The 22,846-nt window shown below is 39.1% G+C and overlaps 1 protein-coding gene and 1 long non-coding RNA gene across 3 annotated transcripts in view; one reads left to right on the top strand and one right to left on the bottom strand.

Moving 5' to 3' along the window:
* The first annotated feature begins 1,034 nt into the window (after nt 1-1,034).
* LOC131554094 (uncharacterized) overlaps nt 1,035-22,846 on the top strand; it is a 55,649-nt gene continuing 33,837 nt past the window's right edge. Inside the window, exons 1-2 of the long non-coding RNA XR_009274331.1 lie at nt 1,035-1,528; nt 2,168-2,279. This is a non-coding gene — a long non-coding RNA (uncharacterized LOC131554094). The remainder of the gene's footprint in view (nt 1,529-2,167; nt 2,280-22,846) is intronic.
* The window catches only part of nrip1a (nuclear receptor interacting protein 1a), a 39,363-nt gene continuing 19,947 nt past the window's right edge, over nt 3,431-22,846 (bottom strand). The window contains exons 1-2 of one of the 2 annotated variants that reach the window (XM_058799167.1): nt 14,395-21,156; nt 3,431-8,890 (exon numbers count right to left, since the gene is read on the bottom strand). In XM_058799167.1, coding sequence (XP_058655150.1) covers nt 5,311-8,535 — 3,225 coding nt within the window. In that variant the 5' untranslated portion in view covers nt 8,536-8,890; nt 14,395-21,156 and the 3' untranslated portion in view covers nt 3,431-5,310. Of the gene's footprint in view, nt 8,891-14,394; nt 21,157-22,846 lie in introns of those variants that run through there. The other variant, XM_058799166.1, reaches the window with a different exon arrangement.

The raw sequence follows: 22,846 nt of genomic DNA, 5'->3' as shown, positions 1-22,846 counted from the left end.
CCAGGGTAGCATCAGATCCTGCTGTGTTGACTCACTGTGGAGGCTCAGAAGGATTATACAATGTGGTGTCCGTGAAATGAACAGAAAAACCTTTAGACCTTTAAACAACAGTGATGTTGCATTCTCTTCTCAAATGTTTTTTGTTTTGTTTTGTTTTTTATATCTGATTTCATGCGATTATGTATTTAAATTGTGCATGAATACTCCTATAACAGTGCGATCTCTGTGTGATATGTGATTGTTGTCATATTTCTATAAAAATCTAAAATACATGTTTGTATTAAAGTAAAAATGGATGATAAATACGCCTTTCGTATGGAATTAAATAGCAAGCACTTTGAGTGTCTTGTTCATCATATTTATTTTCATATAAAGCCACAGAACTGAAATTATATCATGTTTATCAGCAGCACCGCACATGAGTGAGAATAATGCAATATCTGCCTTTGATCTCGTAGGTATCTGTTCCACTTCGAGAGGTCAGAACTGTCTGTCTTGACTGCGCTTATTTCACTCCTCCCCTCACTGCAGCCGCCTACTCTCGCCTGCATTTCAGGCGAGGCGAGGCGCATCTCAAACAAGCCTAACAGGTGCGTTTAACTTGAAGCGGCGCTGTGTAGAATGACATCAAAGTACCGCAAGAGTGATAAGAGAAACGCTTTCGAATCGCTCTGCTATACTTTGATGTCATACACTGATCATTCTGTGCAGCGCCGCTGAAATACAAACACACCTATTGCCTCCTCTCATGTGACTTTCCCACCCTTTTTAGAGTGTCTGTTAAAAGTCAATGGGCTCAAGGGAGGTGAGGGAAACACAGACTCCCGCTGTAACTTTACCTGCTGGTGTTACTGTTGTACAATGTTTCTTTAGAAAAACGAGTGGTATTTAATGTTATATTTTGTAATTATTACATTATTACATTATTAATTATTATGTTAATTAATTTTTTTCTAGAGTGTTTTTTCTCTCATCCAATATTTTGAGAAGACACTGCCTGCCTTCTATTATATTGATGTCTCTGTCTCATTTAAACCAATGAGCATTAAGCTGTGTCGTCAGTCAGTCGTTTCCCATCATGCTTTTGATCAGCGCAGTCGGTGGAGGAGAGCAACTGCGCGCGACTGCACAATCAGACTCACGGTGCGTTCCAAACGGGATATATCGCCCTCTGAAGGGCACGAGTGAAAACAATCATGGCCACAAATTTGGAGGGTCGTTCCAAACCGAAGTCACTTCAAAGGGTCCTTCGGAATGAAGAATTTCGAAGGGTACAACTGATGGACACATCGGGCTCCCATGATCCTTTGCGCAGATTCTTTGCATGATGACGGCGCCTCCGGATTTTGCTAATCTCAAACAAGCCTGTTGTTTCTATAGCGATATGATTGGATATGACTCTTTATTTTCGGCTGTGATTGGTTCATGCGATAAATCCCTCCTCTTGTGTTTGTGCGAATTCCGCGTTCGCGAAACAGTCTGAATAAACAATTAAAAGGCGTTAATGGGAAAGACTGATTTAAAAAAAGTAAGTAAACAACTCACACACTTAGATATAACCACTTTGTACGTCAAAATAAGACTTAAAATGGCCTGAAAACATGATCTGTGGGAGGTTTTAGTGAGTAATCAGCTTGGTTAAATTTTAATAGCTAAAAGTAAACTATTAAAATGAATAGCTGAACATAAGTTCACAAATAAAATGTATAGTTTAAGTTATTATTTTGGAGTAAATGTAAAATACTTAAAAACACCAACTTGATGGGATACTTGGCTTTAATAAACAGAATATTGATTACATTAAAAAAAATAAAACCGAGGACTTTGCTTCCTCATTTCAGAACACGCCACTGTTAGATTCATCCCTGCACTCTTTCTCCTAGTAATCTGGCATATCTAATGTGAGATATATTTAAAAATATATTCATGTCATTTTCATAGGCATAACTGGGTCACATGAAATCTCTTTTATGACTTTTCTGCTTGATCAAACATGGAATATGCATGATCTCCGTCTCTTACACACACACTTTTCCTTGTTATGAATTACAAAATAAGCCACATAACAATCAGCAAGGACATGATATATATTTCATTGCTAAATTCATAGTAAAGATGGAACCGCCTCTAGATGTGTGCATGTATACTGTGAAGTCCTTTGCTTAAGGTTACAGGGCCTGTTTAAGTGAAGACGTCAGTGATAGGAGCGCATGCATGGGCTGTAAGGGAGCCAAGAAGCCATATTTCATATGAGGAGTTCAGAGATCCATAAATCACAGGTATGATTTAGAATTTCCCGCTTAAGCACAAGAGGCATTAACTATCATCAGCCAAGCACAGCATACTTTTTATGTATTGTTCCACATCAGCGGATTCATGCCAACTGTGCAACTTTCTTTGATCCATCAAAAATGCATGCAAGCTCTTGTCCAATTACGAGGGAGAGGATCTGTAAAAGAAACTCAGCAGGAATGTGAAGAGTGTCCTCCACTTAATCAGTGGCGCCGCTGCTTTACCGACCCTCCCGACAGCACTTTCCAGTTGTTCAGAGGTTTATCATCCCTTCCTTTACAAGCAAAATGACGCCATTTATTATGCTTTTTAACATTCAAAGCACTGTAGAGGAAGATTTGATCTGTTAGCTTACCCTGAAACTCCAAAAGCATTTTTGATTCACACTCATGTACAACTCAAACCTGCTTTAGCTTTAAGTTAATCCCATCACCTCTCACTTCAGCTACCCCCTACCCCCTCACTTTAACACAGACACATAAAAGGAGGTGTAGGCCTATATTATATGACCTAGTTTTGGAGGAAAACGTAAAAGAAAGCTCATATTCAAAAACAGGCTTGCATGCTTCTCCCAGCTTTGATTATTAAAACCTCTCGTGCCTGTCTGTCACCCGAATTTGTCTGAATGTCATTTTTGAGCTTTTAAGAATTTCAATATTTAGATGCGAGTGAGCAGAAGGTGAGGGAATCGCATTTCTCTCCCCCGTTTCCTGATAAAAGCAACCCGTAGGCCCGAGGCAGGTTGTTCTTTGTTGCAGAGTGTCCCTTTCTTCCAGAATACCTTTTTACAGGCCACTGATCTGTCTTGATGTTGGCCCCAGTGATGCACGAGGTCATCTCGGTCCTATCACTTCCTCTCACATCTATGTCACCGCGAACGACAGGAATTAAGGTCATGACTCAGGGCACAGCAGATAAAATTTAGGTCAACAGCAAGGTTTAATCAGCCAAAGAAAAGGTTTCCATGTACAACAAACACACTCTTAACAGATTCCTCCTAACTTCCTTTTTGCATGTAAAATCAGTTTTTGTGCAGCCTGGGGTCAAGCACAGGTCATACACTACTTGAGACATAAATCAGGACAGTATAAGGGGGAAAAAAATGTTGCAAGACATAAACGACAGGTTTATTCTGATTGTGCATTTCAGAACTTTATTCGAAATCTGTGCAAGTAAACACCCAAATGAAATGTATTTTTAGAAATAATGATACACAATAATACTCAAACATATCGCAGTCAGCCTGCATCAAAACAATATTTCAAAACCAATAGAAGTCTTTGAAGTGTCAGTGTAATCCATCTTTGTACTGTACAGTACGGAACATGATTGTTTAACCTGTTTGGTTTTCTCCTTGTAAAAAATAAAATTGAGTAAAAACAAAATAAATATCTTCATATGCACATTTGTTTCAAAAGTTTAAACATTTTGCCCAGCGGTCTATTTCTCATGACAAACATACAGATCACATTTTTATGTATTGGGCTCCATGACAAAATATATATATATGCTTAAGACTTTGAATTTCCCCATGTTCAGTAATACATAGGAACCTTCTCATGCATCTGCATGCAACAGGCAGCAGTGTACTCTTAAATATCTGACATAACACAAGATATTGCAGAACAGATTATCATAGTTTAATCAGGAGACACATGCAAAAGAAGGACAAAAATCATCCTCTAGAATACATATTCACATGGCATTTACTTTGAAGTCTCTTTAAGAAATTTCAAAACTAAAATGCTTTTCATTCATACAAAATAGCTGTCTTTCATAAAGATTATGCTATGTACATAAATATAGTTTATAACGAGTCTTTAAGATTGATGAAAAACAACGTCAAACTTAAGACTGTAAAACATCACATGAGCAAACATATTTTTGGGGGAATGGCCTTAATACCACAAACACTCCCTTTATTAGATCAATGTGTCCATTAACATGACAGACAGCTGAGATTGGGCTGATTTGTCTCAAGTCGATGCAACAATCTCTTGCATAATAGAACAAACATCTTATGACATGCTAATACCAAGACCTGTTCATAAAATACACAAATTCAAAACATAAGAACAAAAAGCAGTCATTTGTAGTAACTCTTGTGATTTTCATTCATCATCTTCTAGAATATTGTAAAAATCCATTTCTGTCTTGACACGGGCAAATGCGGAGAACGCAGAATAAAGAATAAAGAACATCACAACATTGTTTTCAATGGAAGAGAGAGAAATTAAAGAGGACACTGATAACATAAATGTATACACACTTCACATACCATAGATATCAAGATATCATGTTGTAATACTGATGGATTCGTATTCCATATTATCCAAACATGATAATGAATATACAGCTTTAACGTTGCTTTTAGTTTATCCGAACAATACAGAACCAATGAGAGATGCCTATCTTTTCAAAAAGGCAACTGATTTCATTTATTTGAATGTATAAATACTGTGACATTTAATGCCTTCCTGGCATAGACAAAGTAACAATACATAGTTATTTCTTCATTTCAGCATGGTAAATTGAAGAATAATCACTAACAACTGCTGAGGCACAATCTGTTTATACAGATTATCATGTGCATCGGTGCATCATAACTCACTGCCTGAGGCCAAAAGTCTACCCATGTGTGGAAAACGGAGTGGGAACTGATATTGTTACAAATACACAAGGGCAAATCTGTCACACACCTTTTGTAGAAAACTTTTATTTTCTTTGCCGCTTAGAACGTAGGAAAGTAGCCCGAAAGTAGTGCTTATAAATATTCAAATGAACTTTGGTTTCATGGTTTTTTTTGTGAACTAAATGACACATAATTCAAGTGAAAAATGTGAGATGCCTCAATAAAAACAAAACAAAAGTAGATAAGAAGCAGAGGGAATAAAAAGCACATTTCTAGTTCAAGCACAGATGCTGGTTCACAGTCTCAAAACTAGTATTTCTTCAATGACCCGTTTAGCCGTGTTGAGTCACAACTAAGTGTTCCATTGTAATTCTGTGAATTTTGTTTCAAAGTTCAAAGGCCTCAGTATCACCTGATGACCCGTTTTTGACCTTTGTCTGTATTTGTCCCGAGCCTATTTCCAAGCTCTCCCTCTCTTTAGCCAGTTGTGCATTGCTCCTCTGGAGCATGTAGTACAAAATAGGGTTAGTCTTGGTAAACCGAGGCGAGTCTGGCCCATACTTGTGTGTTTGATCATCTCCATTAACCATCTTTGAAGGGCCCTTCAAATCCTTTGTGGTGCTGTAATTGATTTTTGACCTTGCAAGCTCCTGCTGTGTAACATGGGGAGTTTCTTGCCTGTGACTGCTTGCTTTTTTAGAAGATGCATTGCTGGGACTCAGGCTCTGGTGAAAGTTTTGAATTTCGCCTTCATTACATGATTGCTTGATTGTATTCCCATTCAGCACAGTATGTGACGGAGAACTGAATGTACCCCTTGGCTGAGACAATTCCTTCAAGCAGTTGTCTGAAAGAAGCAGCTGCTTAAGAACATTGAAACTTCGGTTTTCGTTAGACTCATATGGTGGAAACCTAGCTGGTGGACTGTCAGCCTCTGGGGGGCTTGATAGGTCTCTGGCCTCTCTTGTCTCTAGATCTCTGGCGGCAAAACAACCACTGTTGTCTTCTTTCATGCTACCAGAATGTTCCAAATCCCTGGTATGCTGAGTCGAGGAGTTATGATATTCTAGTTCTATTGAAAATTTCCGCTTCTTTGGGATTGTTGGTCCCTGGGTTTCAACTGATTCTTCTTTGACACAACTCTTGTTTAGGTGTTCTACTTTGTTTGGCTGAAGGGTCTTGTTGGGTCGTTTCTTTAGGAGATGACAGAGAAGACCATCTCTGGTGGGAGCCTCTGGGGACAATGGTTCTTGTTTGATGCTTTCATGAGAATGATAACTGGTGCTTTTTCTAGGCTCCAGTACTGACATTTTGTTATAGTCATACGTATGACCCTCTTCAACAGGCTCAGTTTTAATTGTAATATCCAAAGGAGGACCATTTGGTTGGCCGGTTGCCTGATGTGGTGGTTTTTCCACAGAACTATTTTTGCTATGTTCTCGTTTTCGTTTACTGCCTACCTTTTCTTTCTGAGGAGCATTGCCCAAAAGAAGTTGTAGAACTGTACGCCTTTCAAGCAGATTCTCAATCTCGGAGACATGCTGTGTTGCTTCGGGCACAGCTGAAGTTTTTGCTTTGGCCTCTTCCCACAGTGTGTTATTTCTCTGAATTGGTGCAGTGAGTCTCTCAAGTAAAGTTGGAGGATGGTTAACTTTCAGCTCTTGGGTCATGAGTTTGATAGGGGGTAAAGGTGCCTGTGCTGGAGGAGAAATGTCAGGGTTTTGTTTTCCACACTGAGCTAAATTCTGTAACAATTTACTAGCACTAAAGGCAGGTTCTTTTACTCTTACATCACTTGCAGGTTGTTTTGCTTTACAGAGATCCAATGGGACAGACTGAGAATGGGGAGACCCATAAAGTGTATATGGAGATGCACTGCTGTTGGAGTCTCTGCTTTGGGAGAAAGTAGGCAAAAGTTTGGGACTTCTACAACTCAATCCACAGTGTCCGCTAAGGTCACTTATGTCCTCACACCTAACTGTACTGAAAACACTCTGGCTACTTGTAGATGCACTAGTGACCTTAGGGATTACAGCTTGCAGCAAATCTGGATTATCCAGACCTTTGTTTACTCTCTCGTTATTTTTGTGATCCAAGAGCAACTGTAATAGAGTGACCTTGTGATGAGGTTTCATCTCTGAACAGGTGTCCACCTCCCTGTGATCTGAGGTAACTTTGACAGGTGGACTCTCAGGCTTCCACCTGTTTAACGAAGACTCTGGGACTTTGTCCCGTACAGGTGAGGATGAAGTAGATACTGGTGTTTGTACATTTGTTCTGTTCTTCAGAGAAAGGTCAATTGGAGAGCAACTAGAGTAAGTGCTCTCAGCATCACTGCTGTCTTTTGTAAGACTGCTGTCGGGGTTTGAGTGTTCGCTGTCTGAAAAAAGCGGAGAGGCCAGAGTGCCAAAGGTACTGAGGTCGTCTTTCAGATGACCCTGTCCATTAATTCGCTGGGAGGTGTTGTGACTGTTGAGAAGCTGAAGTAGAAGACTGCTGCAGTTCTGTGATGGTCTGCCTTGTTTCTCGAAAGGTCGACGCTCTCTAAAGCGTTGTCCTGTGCGCATGGAACCTTCTGTCCTTCTTTGCCCTGAGGTCAGGCTTGGACTTTGTCGACTGGAGCTGGTTGACATTTGTGAAGGTATTCCATTCCTGGTGTGTAAGAGGCTTATTCCATGAGTCTGGACAGAAGTTGTAGGTTGTTTATCTTGTGTCTGCTGTGTGACCATGGCGGATAGTCTTTCACTGGCTGATCGTCCAGAGAGTTGGGCTTTCAGGGCATGCTCTCGAGAGTACTGTTGCAGGTGGGCCTCACTGGAGAGCAACAGAGCCAGTTGACTACAGGCCACACTTGGTTTGGGCGATGGAGCGGGGCTTGATCTGATATTTACTAGGTTTGCCACAGCTTTTAGGCGCTCAGTACAAGATAGAGACTCAGGAGATGGGGAGGGAGAACTGCTCTGCAGTGCCTTGGGAGATTCTGAAAAACTTTCCTGGCTAGACCGCCGACGCTGATAAGGCACACTGTTGTTGTGATTCTGCATTTTACTCTTGTTCACTAACCCTTTGAGGTGGCTCGAGGCTGGTCTGTGGCAAGGCACATCTGCCCTGTCGTCTTGTACAGGCTTGCTTATCTGGCAGGGGGCATCCGGTGGCCTCAAGCCTTGGATAATCTGCTGTGGCAGGGTCACGTTTTGAAGTCGAGAACTGAAAGACTGCAGCAGACTAGCTAGAAGTGTACTCTCTCCTTTATCCTGCGAGGTACCGTTCTGGCCACTGTGGCGGTCTTCACTTTGCCCGTTGAGTGCAACAGAGGGTGCTGACCTCCGTTGAGTCTCACTCTCCGTCCAGGCCTCCGAGTTGAGGAGACGAGCCTTTCTGAGGTGCTGTGAGGCTCCACAGTGGGAATTTGTTCGGTTCTGCTCCTGTCGAGTCCCATGACTAGGCTGTGCATGCCCTGTCCCGTCCTTATTCCTCTGCTCTTGGCTTCCACTCTGTGTTGCTCCCGCACCCTGTCCTCCTGCTACCTGATGCATGAGTAAGCCTTCCAGATATGTTAATACAGCAGAATCCTGGTGTGTTTCAGGGCCAGGCTCTTCCCCATGAGTCATGTTCAATACTATAGTCCCTTGTATGGTTGGCCACCACAATAGAGGGAAAATTGTTCTGTTACGTTCTGCCAAGAAACCTTACAGTTTTTAGCTTCCAAACCTTGTTTTTTTTTTTAGGTAAAAGAAAGGTATGATGTAGATTCACAAGCCATTCCCCCCATACAGGAGGCAAGAGTTAAGCATGAATGTAGTTTAAAATCATGTTTGCCATTGTTAAGATAAGCACAGGATCGTAATGCAGTCAAGTCTTGTGGGATTCCATGGCACTGGTTTTGTACTTCAAAGCTCCAGGGTTGTGAGTGAAATCACTGCTTACATCCAGTAATTCTGTCCACAAGGTCAGCTGGTGATGGTCCTGCACAAGAGAGAGAAACATGAATTATTATGAAAATCATTAGCTAGATATTGCATACCACACATCATTGTATTCAACAAAGCAAATTCAGCTAATCTTTAACATGTAGTTTAACATTTCCAATGTTGATCAATTTTACGGGCAAAAGACATTATAAACATGATCAAAAAGTATTTCTACCTTCAAGCCTTGAATTTTTAAAGATTAAACATCAGGTTATTTGATGATAAATGAAAATGATGTGTTGGCAAGCAAGGCCAAAAAGTCCTCCGCTATTGCATGCAAGTGTTTTCACAGTCTTTTTCACATGCCAAAAGGTATGAACTAAAGACGGATCTCACTCGTATACTGAAAGGGATTCAATTAAGACTCATTCTGTACCATCATAGCAATAACCATCTTCCTAAGGTTTTTCCTCTCTTCTCCAGACTCTTAAGCAGTAGGAATTAGCTTGCTGAATCTCATTAAAACTGAATACACAGGGCTTTAAAGACTACTTGATTGATTTGACAGATATTAGGTAAAAAATAACAAAGCACAGTATCCTGAAGAGGATTAAATGTTTTGACAGAACTCTTGCCAAGTTAGACCCACAAAACTGCCAGTTGAGAACTCAATTCTTTGTAAGACCACCACAGAAAGCTAACAGTTATTTGGAAAAGTTTTTTCTAATTATCTATAATAACTGGCAGGTTCAGAAATTGAACAGGGCTCAGAGCAAAAATGGAGCAAAAGTGACGAAAATGGCCCAGTTATTATTAAACAATATTTCTGTTTTATGTTATCTTACATTTGGTCAATTTTATATTAAATCCAGTATGTTTTATATGAATTGATATATTTATTCAGGGTGCAAAAAGTTCATTTCTGACGATTTCTGACAAACATTTACTCAGCCTAGATGTTGCTGGCTGGTTTGACAGACATGGGTATTTCTCTCACCCTCTCTGCAGTCAGTGTCAGTGCCTGGAGAATGAACGCCCACATGATGCAGCCTAGTCCTTCACTTCTATGTTACCGTTGTTGCTCTCACTACATTATCTCAAAATATACCACCTCTGGATCACACAGTGCCACTGGCTCTGCAGACTGACACATTTATTGTGTATATGTACAAGCCTAAACACTATACTCACAACACAACTCGAGCCACTTGGTACAGCACTACCAATGTCACAATGTAAACGAAAACATAATGAGATGGAATTATAAGTACTTAATCATGGAATACACACAAGGCTGACCTTGTCAGTGCTCTATGGTCAAAGTGAAGGTCAATGGCTATGGTTGATTTGTTCTACTCCTAATTGACACCTCTGGTTGTTCTACTTTGCTGGGGCTGACAGGGGGTGGACAGTACGGGATGACCTTATCAAGATATCGGTCACAGGGGTGTGAGAGTGACAGGCCTGAGAAACTCCAATGCCACTACACAATCAAAATAGCTCTAATCTGGATATTATCTCTAAAGACAAATCATTATAAAACAGACCTCTAAATATTAATGGAACTGTAAAATAAAATAAAATGCATGTCTATTTCCTAACCCTACTGAAGTATATTTCAGCTCTACTGTATGGACATTATGATAATGATATAGTATAATAATATTTGTCAATTAAATAGTTGAGGAAATTCATAAATTGTTTGGAAGCTGAATCTGACTGAAAATGTAAGTTTTGTCTGACAAAGCGTTTTATCTAATGTGTCAAAGAGTGGGAGAAGGTAATTGATTTGGGCCAACAACAACAACACTTCTTCCTATACTTCTGTCAATAGGCCACTGTAGCTTGTTGTCCTAATCCAATGAAAAGAGGAAACACAATGCCTTCACCCTGTTAAGCAGATAAACAATTACTTTAACACACTTATCTCATCTCCAAAGAGATATTCAGTATCTTACATTAGAAAAGAACAAAAAATCTTTAAAAAAATCAGCTGTTTTAATAATGTATTCGGTAAAAAAAAAAAAATTCAAATCAAAGCTTTGCAAATATGAAAAAGCTACAATTTTCAACAAAAACCCAGTTATATATGAGCCTGTTCTCTCAGTTTTTTTCAGAGTTTTTCAATCACAATATTATCACCATCAAAGCAGGGTGACGAGGCTCCTGAATGGGTTACCTGAGAAATAAAAATGCCTGAAAAACGACTGGCTTGATATAAATGGAGAGGATCTGATATCTGGACTGGATCCCTCATTTCTCAACTGCAAGGCTGGAAGATTAATTGACCCCCCCAAAAAAATACCAGATCATAAATTACATCCACTGTCCAGAAACTGTAATCCATTTAGGCTATTTAAAATGCATGATGAGGCAAAAGGAGCAAAACCTGCAGCATGCCCTGTTTGAAGTCAAGGTCACTCACTCCGCCGGGGCCGTTTGAGTTGATGCAACAGCTGGCGTCCATACAAAGCATTAGGTACTAATAAAAAAAGCGACAAAGCTGCCCTTGCGATGTGCGTTCATACCCGCCGTCTAGCTCTCAAAATAAAAAAATAATTTTGGACATAGTTGTGCCACTGCAACTGCTAAGTTGTTGTTATCCTTTGGTTGCACACGTAGGCACAAAAGCCTGTGGAACTACAACACCACATTCCTAAGATAGCGTTGGGTGACTCAGTCAATCAGGGCCATGCACCATTCAAACTAGGTCACTGTGACCTACTTCCAAACAAGCATTATGGGCATCACGCATTGACATTTCCCAGCTGGGGCACACCCCTTTAGTTAGGGCTTTGCCAAGTGCAATCTCTGACTCTTAGTAAAAGCATGAGTCTGACCTACATTATGATGACCCTAAGATGAGTTACCCGTTCACATGGGCAAGCACGGGGTGATACCAGAGCATTTTAGCCAAGCAGAAGGAACCCTTTCCCAAGCAGACGGCAGAAATATATACAGGGGGCCCCTGCGTGTACTGTCACAAGACTCCAAACATAATTCCAGAGTCTTGCCACAACTAATAGTCTTGACCTTAGACTTGTAGATTTATGATGGCAGAGTAATGTTAACAGGAACACTTAGAGAAGACCAAGCTGGTTCATCTTCAGCTACAGAATAACATGTATCTTTGTCGGTTCAGCTGAAAAACAAATGACATACTGAAGTGATACGGAGTGTGCTAAAGCTCGTCTAGAAAAAAAAAAAAATTAATTACTGCCCACAACCAGGAAATGGGAACAAACAAAATATTTGTACTCCTAATTGACTGTGGTAAATGGCCCAGTTTCCGGGGCTGGAAATGACTTGGGGAACGTGAGCATGGGAATCAGTCCGTGCCCAAAAAAAAAACAGATCATGAAAACGCCAAAAAACACTTCAAGTACTTGAGTGGAAGTTTTTGGCTTTGTGAACTTGGACACAACCTTCAGAAAACAAGTGCTGTGACCTTTTTTAGGCTCCACATAGGGGTAAAAAAAGAATTTTCATTAGAAGACTTTCTGTGAGAAAGAGGCTGCTAAAAACTAATAGTTATACAACGAGAGCCCATGGTTTTTTTAAAAGTCACCCTTCGCCCTAACTCAAGAGATCATGTTTATCAGGATCATAGTTTATGCCAGTCATTATGTAAACAGCTCTGACCAAGTATAGCACATCGACTGCCAGTAATGCAAAGTGCAACTGTACTTGCAAAACCAAACACAAAAAGTGCATGACAAAATAAACAAAAGTCACAGTCTAAAGTGCGATATTCCATTGGTCTCATTGTCCAAATCGAGGGGGAAGCAATGACCACTTTTATTATTCATAAAACAAATAAACATACACTGCACCATTGCCTTAAGGGTCAAATGAAGGGTCAGCATGTGCGTCATGACCCTCACGTCATTTGCTCGAATCTTTAGAGATAACTCAGCAACGTCCTCATCCAAAACAGACCAGCTTCCACTTTTTCCAGGATGTGAGAGCATTATAAGTTACTGGCAATGCATGGTACATGTCACGCACAATGAGCCTAGGCCAGTGAATCTCAGCCATTTGACTCCACGGACCCCCATTGTCCACAACTATATTCAAATGCCCCATGACTTTTCCAGATGTTAACGGTTTACTGGATAAGGAGAAGGATAAAAAAAGGATATAAAAAAATACAAATAAAAAAACTCATACAGAATAACTGAAACTTTCCAACTTGTGTTGGATTTAACATAAATATTTAAAGAGTTTTCAGAGGCTTAATGGGGGTGATGTTAAAGTCATGCAACCGTGGTGTAGTTTGTTTGCTAACTTCAGCTTTTTACTTCCGGTGACTGTATTTAGGCTTCAAAATTCATAAACTTTGTGGTCAGAATGGCTTAATGGGGGTGATGTTAAAGTCATGCGACCGTGGTGTAGTTTGTTTGCTAACTTCAGCTTTTTAGTTCCGGTGACTGTAGTTAGGCTTCAAAATTCATAAACTTTGTGGTCAAATCTTGATGAACAAATTGAGTAAGAATCTCAAACCATTGTTGGTCACAGATCTTATTTTCTGCAGTAATCCGAAAGCCAAAATAAAAATCCAATTCTTCAAGGGAACCAGAGTTTTGCAACTTTTGGGTTGGCCTTTAGAAATACATCATCATGAAACTGCTTATTTCTTAATGTAAAACTTTTTGAATTAGGGAAAAAAAATACTGAACGCACCTAGGCCTGTCACGATAACAACTTTTTGTTGTGCGACATATTGCCCCAGAAATAATTGCGATAAGCGATATTATTGTCATTTTAAAGACCATTTTGTGTCACTGAATATATAATCATAATGTAACAGCATAATAATGCAAGAAGGCCTACACACTTCCAAATGACAACAAACTTTTAATTCTAAAGAATATTTAGATCATGGAAATTAAGTATCAAAATATTAGATACCTTTAAAAACTTGAATAAATATTAAATAAACATTTAACAAAAAGTGCAAAGTAACAAGTAGAAAAAAAGAAAAATGCACAAAGAACTTGTATGGAGATTTTTCCATCTACAGATTTTTCCCTGACCTTCTTTTCTCTGTAAATTAAGGGTGCACACTATTGCTGAAAAACAATCACTACTTAGCTGTCAGATGTCTGCATGCACAAAGGCACAGACTCCTAAACGAAGCCATATCTGCAGATGAAACTTTTTTTGTAGAAGCAGTTTTTAAATTTGAACTAGCAACACATGACTACACCACGTTAGGTACGAGAAGCTGCAAAAGACACAGGCGCAAGTGGAATGTACAAAACATGGTGACATTAATTTTTAAGTAAATATAATGGGCGATATATTGCGTCACCAAAAATTATTGAGGTCATGTACATATATTGCGCGATAAGTCAATATATTGATTATTGCGACAGGCCTAAACGCACCAAGTTAAATTTCAACAACCCAAAACTGCCAGAAAATGTCAAACCATTCACACAAATCAGACAGTAATCAGACTCATTCACAACTTCAGAAAGCTCAAATTCATAATAGTGCCGGCAATGTGGAAGAAATATTTCTGCCATGCCACAGATATACAATATACGATCTTACCTTTTTACGGAGCTGTGACACCAAGAACAGGTACAGTGTAGTAATCAATTTGCTCTGCAGGCTGTAAGGCTCTGTCTGAATACTAATACACGTCAACAACATCCTGCCCCTCTCTTCTCTCTCCTTCTGTCTCTCTCTTCTTCTTTCTTTGGGGTTGACAACCCTCAGTGCCCTAGCCCTGACCAGTGAAGGAGGGGGGCAGCGGCTTGTCCTCTAGGCAGATAACCAAGGCCACTAATCAAGTGTGTGAGCACCCGGGTGGGGGATTAGACGCTCGCTCTGAGCAACTCAACACTGAAAGCAGCTAAGTGCGTGCACAACAAGGTCGCCATTAAACCTGTAGTAACCCCGTGGCTGGTCTCTCTCACTCTTTTTCTCACCCACACACTCTTATGTGTGCCGCAACTACACCATCAGTGCTCAGTCACACAAAACAGACTCTCTCACACACACAGGCATAGCCTCTCTTTATACACCCTCACGTACTTTCGCGTACACACAGAGAGGCACACGCCCACAGACGGCCCACTCTCTGCCGAATAGGGATAATTCATCATATTTTACAACTGACGGCTTTCTACCTCAGCTGAGTGATATTGCATCCTGGCAGCGTGACAGGAACAAGGCTCCGCCAGCCCTTCTGACAGCCTGCGTTTTGTGTCTTAGAAGATGCTCCGCTCTGTCGCCACACGCTTGATTTTATAGTGCGAGAGCGTGTGTGTGTGTGTGTGTGGGTGAAGTGGAGCAGAGACTGGTCATGGCTTCATGACTACTACAGTCAGCTAAGAAAGCTAAGCCAAGCTGAAATGCTTCAGCAGACAAGACCTTTACGGCTTGAACTTGCCTTGCAGCAGTTAGTGATAGAATTTCTTCTTTTTTTCCCCCTCTTTATTAACGGAGAAAGTCTAACCAATGGCTTTCCAATGTGTGCAGTAAATGATCTGGAGAAAAAAGGGCTCATTTGGATCATTAGTCTGCTGCACATATGCTGTGAAATTCTGAAGGTGCTGGGATTAAGAAAAATACAGTCATTAGCCTAGCGCCTTTAAATACCAGCTGCTGTTTTGGTATTTATACGTGCTAGCAACTATTTTTACTTTGGGAAATAAATATTATATTTTAAGAGTTTTGCTTGGGCAAAGTGCACAGAAAAAAAATCAGCTGCGTCAGCAATGTGGAGGCGATTACAGGAAAATAAGTCAAACAATAAAAACAAGATTTTAAAAAGTGCTAACCAACATTTTTTTTTATGTTATGCCTGATAAGATCATGATATATTTTATAAGCCTATAATATAGAATTTTCTGCCTGTTTTGTATGGCATTGTTTGATCTGCTTCAAAAATTAGCCAAAGGAAAAAAGAAATGCTAGTATTGGGGGATATGGTCACTGATATATTGTGTACCCATAATCTAGTTTTGTTGTTGTTGACTAAAACTAAAAATTCAAAATCATTTTTGGTAATTTAAATAAAGTATTATATGAAAAAAAAAAAAAAGATATATTAGATGAATACCTAAACTTAAGTGCATAAAAAAAACATTAAAACCTAAACTAAAATTAAAAAGAACAATTAAACTAAGCAAATTCTAAATATTAATAAATACTATTATTGTATAGAAAAAAACCCCCCACTAAAATAACCCCCCGTCATATTTTATATAATTTATTTTTGTCAGCTTGGAAGGGCTGTTGAATTTTAATTGTTTTGCATTTTTTATAGCTCCAAATATCATTTCCAAACACTTTAGTTTTCAAACACATTCCCAGAACACGCCCACTGTGACCCATTTGTTGAACACACAGATAGCTCCGCCCTAAAGATACACCATTGGTTGAGCTAATGTTGCGGTGTCGAGGGAGTCTAGATGCTCATTTAGACAGATCTAGTACCACAAATCTTTGTTTTTACATTTTTTGAACTAAAAATGGTTTACTCGTAGTTCTATTAAACTAGGACTGTCACTCTTAACTTTAAATGCTAAATAACCAATGCCAACATACATATGTAACAGGCACAAATCAATTAAAATCAATAACAGCATTAGAATGTTTAAGTATTAGAAATATTAAAAATGTATTTAATATATCCGTCTGCTGTATATAATTATATACCCAACCCAGGAGACCATTATGAGCATAATGAGCATCATTACAATTCCAGCAGAAGAGAAATCACATGTAAATGAGAGCAAAAAAAGAAGAAAAAAAAAAATCACTGCCTCTCCTTCTGATGTTTTCGATCGGTTTGAGAGCTGGGGATTAAAGCAAAAGCTACCGTGCATCCGTGCAAGTGTTTTGAGGATGCTGTGCCACTGGTCTACCCTTGACACATTGACATCAAGCTACTGTCATGTGACACTCTGTCATTGGCCACCTGGCAGATCCTCCACCTTCTCACGACCTCATCCTCCAGTGACCTGAGGCTCTGGGCCTGGGCCCGGCCGTCAGGCCCCTCCCTCTGCTCCCCCTGCTGCGGGAAGGTCGAACAGGTCATCGTGTCCTCATCTGTAATCCGCTGCCATTCGTCAGCAGTCGAGGCCGGAGGAGGCAGCCTCGCTACGAGGGGAGAATGCCCAATTAGGCAGCTGTCACACAAAGCAGAGGCTGCAGAAAGAGAGTGAGAGAGGAGAGGGGAGAACGAGAGGGGGAGGCCGGGGGAAAAAATCATCCCCTCCTGTTTGTGGAGAGGACAAGCAGCTGCGGGTGCCAATTACAGTGATATGTTAACCATTTCCACCCTAGAGCAGAGGGAGAGGGGAACGAGGCTCTCTAACCCTTGCTTTGTCTCCCGGTGGAATTCCTCTCGTGGGGTCTATGTTTACAACCGCCGTCACATTCGGATGAGGAATTTGACTCGAATTATAGCACCTCAACTGTTAATAGTGCTGAGCTGGAAACGCATCCCTGTATATCTTTTGCATTTGTGTGTTTGCGTCCCTCTCTGTTAATGAAACAGCAATGTATTTTACAGTAGTGCAAAGAGGTACTGCTATACCTCTAGACAATGAAGACAAAGCTGTCAATCAAAGAGTCATGCTCATTCAAACTCAAGCCAAGTGGATATTCGACACAAACACTCAAGCTCAACCTTGCTCAAAACTAGAGTTTTTCCATACAGCGAAAATGAAGAGTGTTCAAGTTTAGAGGCCATTTTAAAAAATGTTCTGTCAACTTAAGGTTATAGGTAAAGTCTACATTTCATAACACAGCCAAAAAATTCATAAAAATTATTCCACACAATTAAAAAAAAACATAAATGACCGTGAATTTAATGGTAAAAGACTGTTAAAATGCTATAATAAAAACCTATTAATTGGTTAACGATAAGTTCCCCTACTATATACGCTGAAAAACTGTATTGGCCATTACATGTCATTTTACAGTAGTATACAGTAGTATATTTTTGGGAGTGAAACAATGTATAATTTACAGTGAATAACCGTAAATTGGCATTCCCAGAATTCCCTGCATTACATTTCAAATTTGATGTTTTTTTGTTGAAATATCTATGTTTCTTCTTAGTTTTTTCTTATCAGTTGTGTTCATTACGGTTGTATGGTACATCTAATGTTGTTAAATTAATGTTTATTGCATTATTTCAGTTTTATGTGTGTTTCCATGATGGTGTCTAGTGGTTGTGTGAATGACACTGTGCACCTTCTATATATGTTAGTGTTTAAAAGCTGCTTGAGATGGGCTTTTGTTCGTCATGTGACTCTCATCACCACCTGCTTTTGGTGGTTATCAGTGTATTACAAAGGTACAAAACAGATACTTCAGTACTTCCATAGGTTGGTATATTAACATTATATCAGTTAATGAAATTATGGTATTTAAATGTAAATTACGTTAAATCCATAAAACCTAAAATGTTGTTGGCACTGATAGCCTCCCGAGTTCGGATCCCGGCTCGTGTACCTTTCCCAATCCCTCCCCCCTCTCTCTCCCACTTCACTTCCTGTCACTGCTATACTGTCCTATCAAAATAAAGGTGAAAAATGGCAAAAATAAATCTTAAAAAAAAAAAACATTTGTGTGCGTATTACAAGGAAAGTATTAGTTTATAGTGTTTTTTGAAAGACGTCCCTTATGCTCATCAAGGCTGCATTTTAATAAAAAAATGCAGTAAAAACGGTAATATTGTGAAATATTATTACAATTTAAAATAACTTGTTTATTTTAATAAATTTTAAAATCCTGTGATGGCAAAGCGGAATTTTCAGCATCATTACTCCAGTCTTCAGTGTCACATGATCCTTACGAAATCATTCTAATATGAAGATTTGAAGCTCAAGAAACATTTCTTCTAATTATTAATGTTAAAAAAGTTGTACTCCTTGATTATTTGTATAAACTGATTTTTTTTTAAAATGTCTACACTTTTACTTGATAAATTTAGTGCATCCTTCCTAGATAAAATTTGTAATTTCTTAAAGATGTTACTGACGCCAAACTTTTGAATGGTAGTGTAAATAATTACAGTATTTTATGCTTGTCAATGTTTTGTATCATCTACTGCCCTCTCAGGTAATCGCATCTTCTGTTCGTGAATGCCCATTTTGCACCGGGTGAAAATAAATGTAACCTTGTACATAAAATTGTCAACTATTTTGATTACTGTAATTACTGAAAAGACCCCAACCTTTTATTGTGAAGTCCCATGAGGGGTCAGCCCTTAATTAGGGGGGTAAAACTACGCAGCGAAACCCTCAGACAGGTTATGCTGCCGAAAAAGAGATAACCCAAACTTAAACGCAAAAAGAGATAACACAGCTGCAAGCACGGCCTTTATCAAGTTGAAGAGACCAAAGGGGACCATTTTCTTATCCTGCAACTCGCTCACAGACCTCAGGTTCCTCTTTTCTCTACTGTCACAATCTCCTCCTGTTTCACATGCCCCAGAAAGAGCAGGCAAGTACAGTTACCGAATGCTACAAGTTTAATCAGAGATGAATGAGGCGCTGGAAGGGAGAAGGAGCTGACTCGAGGCTGAATAATCGCTCCTTTTCTTAATTAAATGATTGAAGAAAAGCCAGCACATTAAAAGGAAGACAGTGCCTGGGTCCCTTGCCTTTCCCTAGATGAGAGAGAAGTTATTAACACAGTAAAGTCTCTGCAGTCATCAGAGCCAAACGCATGACTCTAGAGGAAGGGGCAGAGAGTTTTCAAGGATGTGACCGGACAAAGACAACTGTTAACTTAAGACAAGGTACACAAGGCTACTCCTTATAAGACCAAAACTGCTGCTTTATTGCAAAGCTTCAAAACGATTCAATTCAGTATGTAACCAGTACAGTGAACAATGCAGTACCACTGCTGTAGTATTTCTGATCTAAGCAGTTCATTTAAAACAGTATGCGTTTCATTTAAAAGGATGTCAACAAACCATGTAATATACTACTAGATGGGAAGTTGATCCCTACAGGCATTTCCATATTTCATGAGATTTAAGTTGTATTTCCAGAGATCCAGGGGCTTATCAAATATAGGTCTTGTTATAGGGAATTCTGTGAGGACTACAAGTTGACACTGCAGTAAAACTAGATGTACTGTAGATGTGTTGACAAGTTACATAAGCAGGTTTCTTCCCTTTCTGTGTCATGTAGGTGCCATGAATAATACACTACCAACCATCTGCTAAATTTAAAAACTTCCTGCTAGCTTTCTTCAAGACATTCCTCATGCAATAACATCAAACAGTAATACATTTGCGTAAATCGCCATATTACAATGTCAATGCATGCAAAACACGCATATATATTATGTTAAACTTTTCAAAAAGTAATTTATTCTTGTGATGGCAAAGCTGAATATTCAGCAGTCATTACATCAGTGTCTTCAGTGTCACATGATTTAATATGCTGATTTTTTTATTATCAATGCTGAAAACAGTTATGCAGATTAATGTCTACTTGTGTGCAAAAAAAAAAAAAAAAAAGTATTATTGTGGACATTGATGAATAGAAAGTTCAAAAGTACAGCATTTATTTGAAATTGACTACGTTTTTTTTTAACATTATAGCCTAACTTCTAAATCCATTTCATTCAATTTTAATCTCTTACAAAAAAAAAAAACAGACAACACTGTAATAACACTGAAGACATTGTATGATTATTCCTTAAAGATAAGGTTTTAATAGTTTTAGTAGTTCTGCCCAATGCCTTCAAGTGAAACCGAACTTTTATTTTGACGGGTTGCCGTGAATACTTTTAAGTTTCTGTGTGTATGATATGAGGATAGTTTTTCTTAAATGAAACGGTCAAATGCTCATGAAGTGACTTCTCAGAGCAGTTTTGGAGATGTTGTTCATGTATTTATGTCCTCATTTAGTGATGTGGCAGACGTTAATATCGCCGCAAGCGTCACGCGGGCTTCTGTATGAGTAGTAAACAAACCCGCGCGTCTGCGCCATACATTAACAGAGACAGGCAGACGTCATATGTAAATAGTCGTTTCGCGGCTTAATATTTACAAATAGGAGTGGGAGTGTGCTCACTTGTGTGTGCGCTTACGTTTGTTTGTGTGTGTGTGTGTGTGTGTGTGTGTGTGCGAACCGGGGCGGAACTCCGCTGTGCGCGCGATACAGAGAGCGCGACCATGTAACGTAGAGACAGAAATGACATGCCATCGTGCAAATAAGACAACATAAGGCTATTTAGTTTGTTTAATAAAAGAACAAGGTATAGACCTGTTCTATAGGGAAGGTAACATTGAATGACTTCTTTTGTGGTCTGGCGCTATAGAGAAAATTAAATTAACTTGATTTTCAAGGGGGGGGGGATAATGGTAGGGGAAACACTGTATATACTTGACTGTAGTAACAATTTCAAAGTAGCTACCCCAACACTATACCCTGGTATTCTTTAAAGTGCTTTGGAGTTCTATAGAAATACAATGGTATATAAATATGATCATATCAAAGTACCACAGTACCATCATAAACCTTCAGGAAGAAGCTATACTTTTTCTGATCGTCATGGTAACCGGCATCTAAAAAGCGCAGCGGCTACCCACGGAGCAGCTAGCGGTAGGCCTCCACCGCACATGGGCTTTTTATGTACCTCCAACTGTCCCTCCTGTGTTCCTGGCCTACGCTCTGTACTACGGCCCACTCCCAAAAGAGCTGACAGTACACTTTTCATCGGTTTGACTTAAATAATAATAAGCACTTTTGAAGGACTTGAAAAAGACAAAAGTAATGAACACACCTCAGGAGAGGCAATCGCTGTCCTGACACAGACGGATGGACATGGCGAAGCCTGTCAGTCCTACAGTTGCTAATTAGCAGAAATGAAGTTGGATTAAAAACTTAATGGGGGGGGTGATAACAATGCAAGACGCAAAGCTAAACGAGTCAGCAAACCTTTGACAGGCTGTCTCTTTAAAATCAACGTTTACACAGTTGTTCTCTCTCCCTCTATCCTCTTGTCCTATTTTCTGTTTTGTTATTTATTAATGAGCGTCAAACAGCAGCAGAAACACTTTCAAATGATAGCATGGCCTTGCTCATGTCTGCCACCAATCCATGTTCTGCTGGTAGCTTTGGGTTAAAGTGACTAACTAGTCATCCAACAACCGACTAATCGATTAGCATTTAATCTTTATTTTATTTTTTTACAATGGCACCACAAATGGGACACAATCTTCTTGAGAGGAGTTTTAAAGTGCTAATGTGTGCTTTGCTTTAGATTGCTTTAGCAATCAGGGGTGTAGGAATGATCTGGAAAGTGGTGGGAATATAATATAAACACTGGGCTTGCTTCATGAATATTAATTAGGTGACAAAGATCGCCAAGTTATCCTAACACATTTTCTGAAAGGCAATTACGTTTGTGCTAGTCATGATATGATTACCATTTACCATTTGCGTATTCGTTTAATCCACTGCCAGCACTGGGTGCCAGAAGCTTCTTCAAGACATTGTTTAATGTGAAAGGCTACAGCAGTCTTCGGTGTCACACGATCTTTCAGAAATCATTCTAATACGCTGATTTGCTGCTCAAGAAACATTTCTTATTATCAATGTTGAAAACAGCAGTGCTGATCAATATTTTTTTGTAATTGTATGCAAATATGTTCATGTTAAACAACATTACGGCTACTATTTTTTCTTTGCGCAATGCCCAAGCAAAATCAAACTATTTTCTAAAAGTCCAATTCATCGTTAAGGCATTGTTATCATTTAACTAAAACTCTTAAAAATTGCTATCGGAGTTGGAGTTATGCAGAAATAAAATAAATCATAAATATTAAATAAAAAAAAAAGAAGAAAAAATTAAAAACAAACTGAAAAAGAAAGCTAAATAGTAGAAATGTTTAAAACTACAAATTTTGAAGTCACATAAATTTACTAAAATAAAAAACTGAAAATACAAAATTAAAAGCTAATTTAAAATATCAATTAACATTATATTAGTACTTACAATTATACTACAATTACACTGGTTG

This window comes from Onychostoma macrolepis, chromosome 15 (genome assembly GCF_012432095.1).
Source record: "Onychostoma macrolepis isolate SWU-2019 chromosome 15, ASM1243209v1, whole genome shotgun sequence".
Lineage (NCBI taxonomy): Eukaryota > Metazoa > Chordata > Actinopteri > Cypriniformes > Cyprinidae > Onychostoma > Onychostoma macrolepis.
The sequence above is the reverse complement of the archived record's forward strand: the minus strand, read 5'-3'. Positions and strand labels throughout refer to the sequence as shown.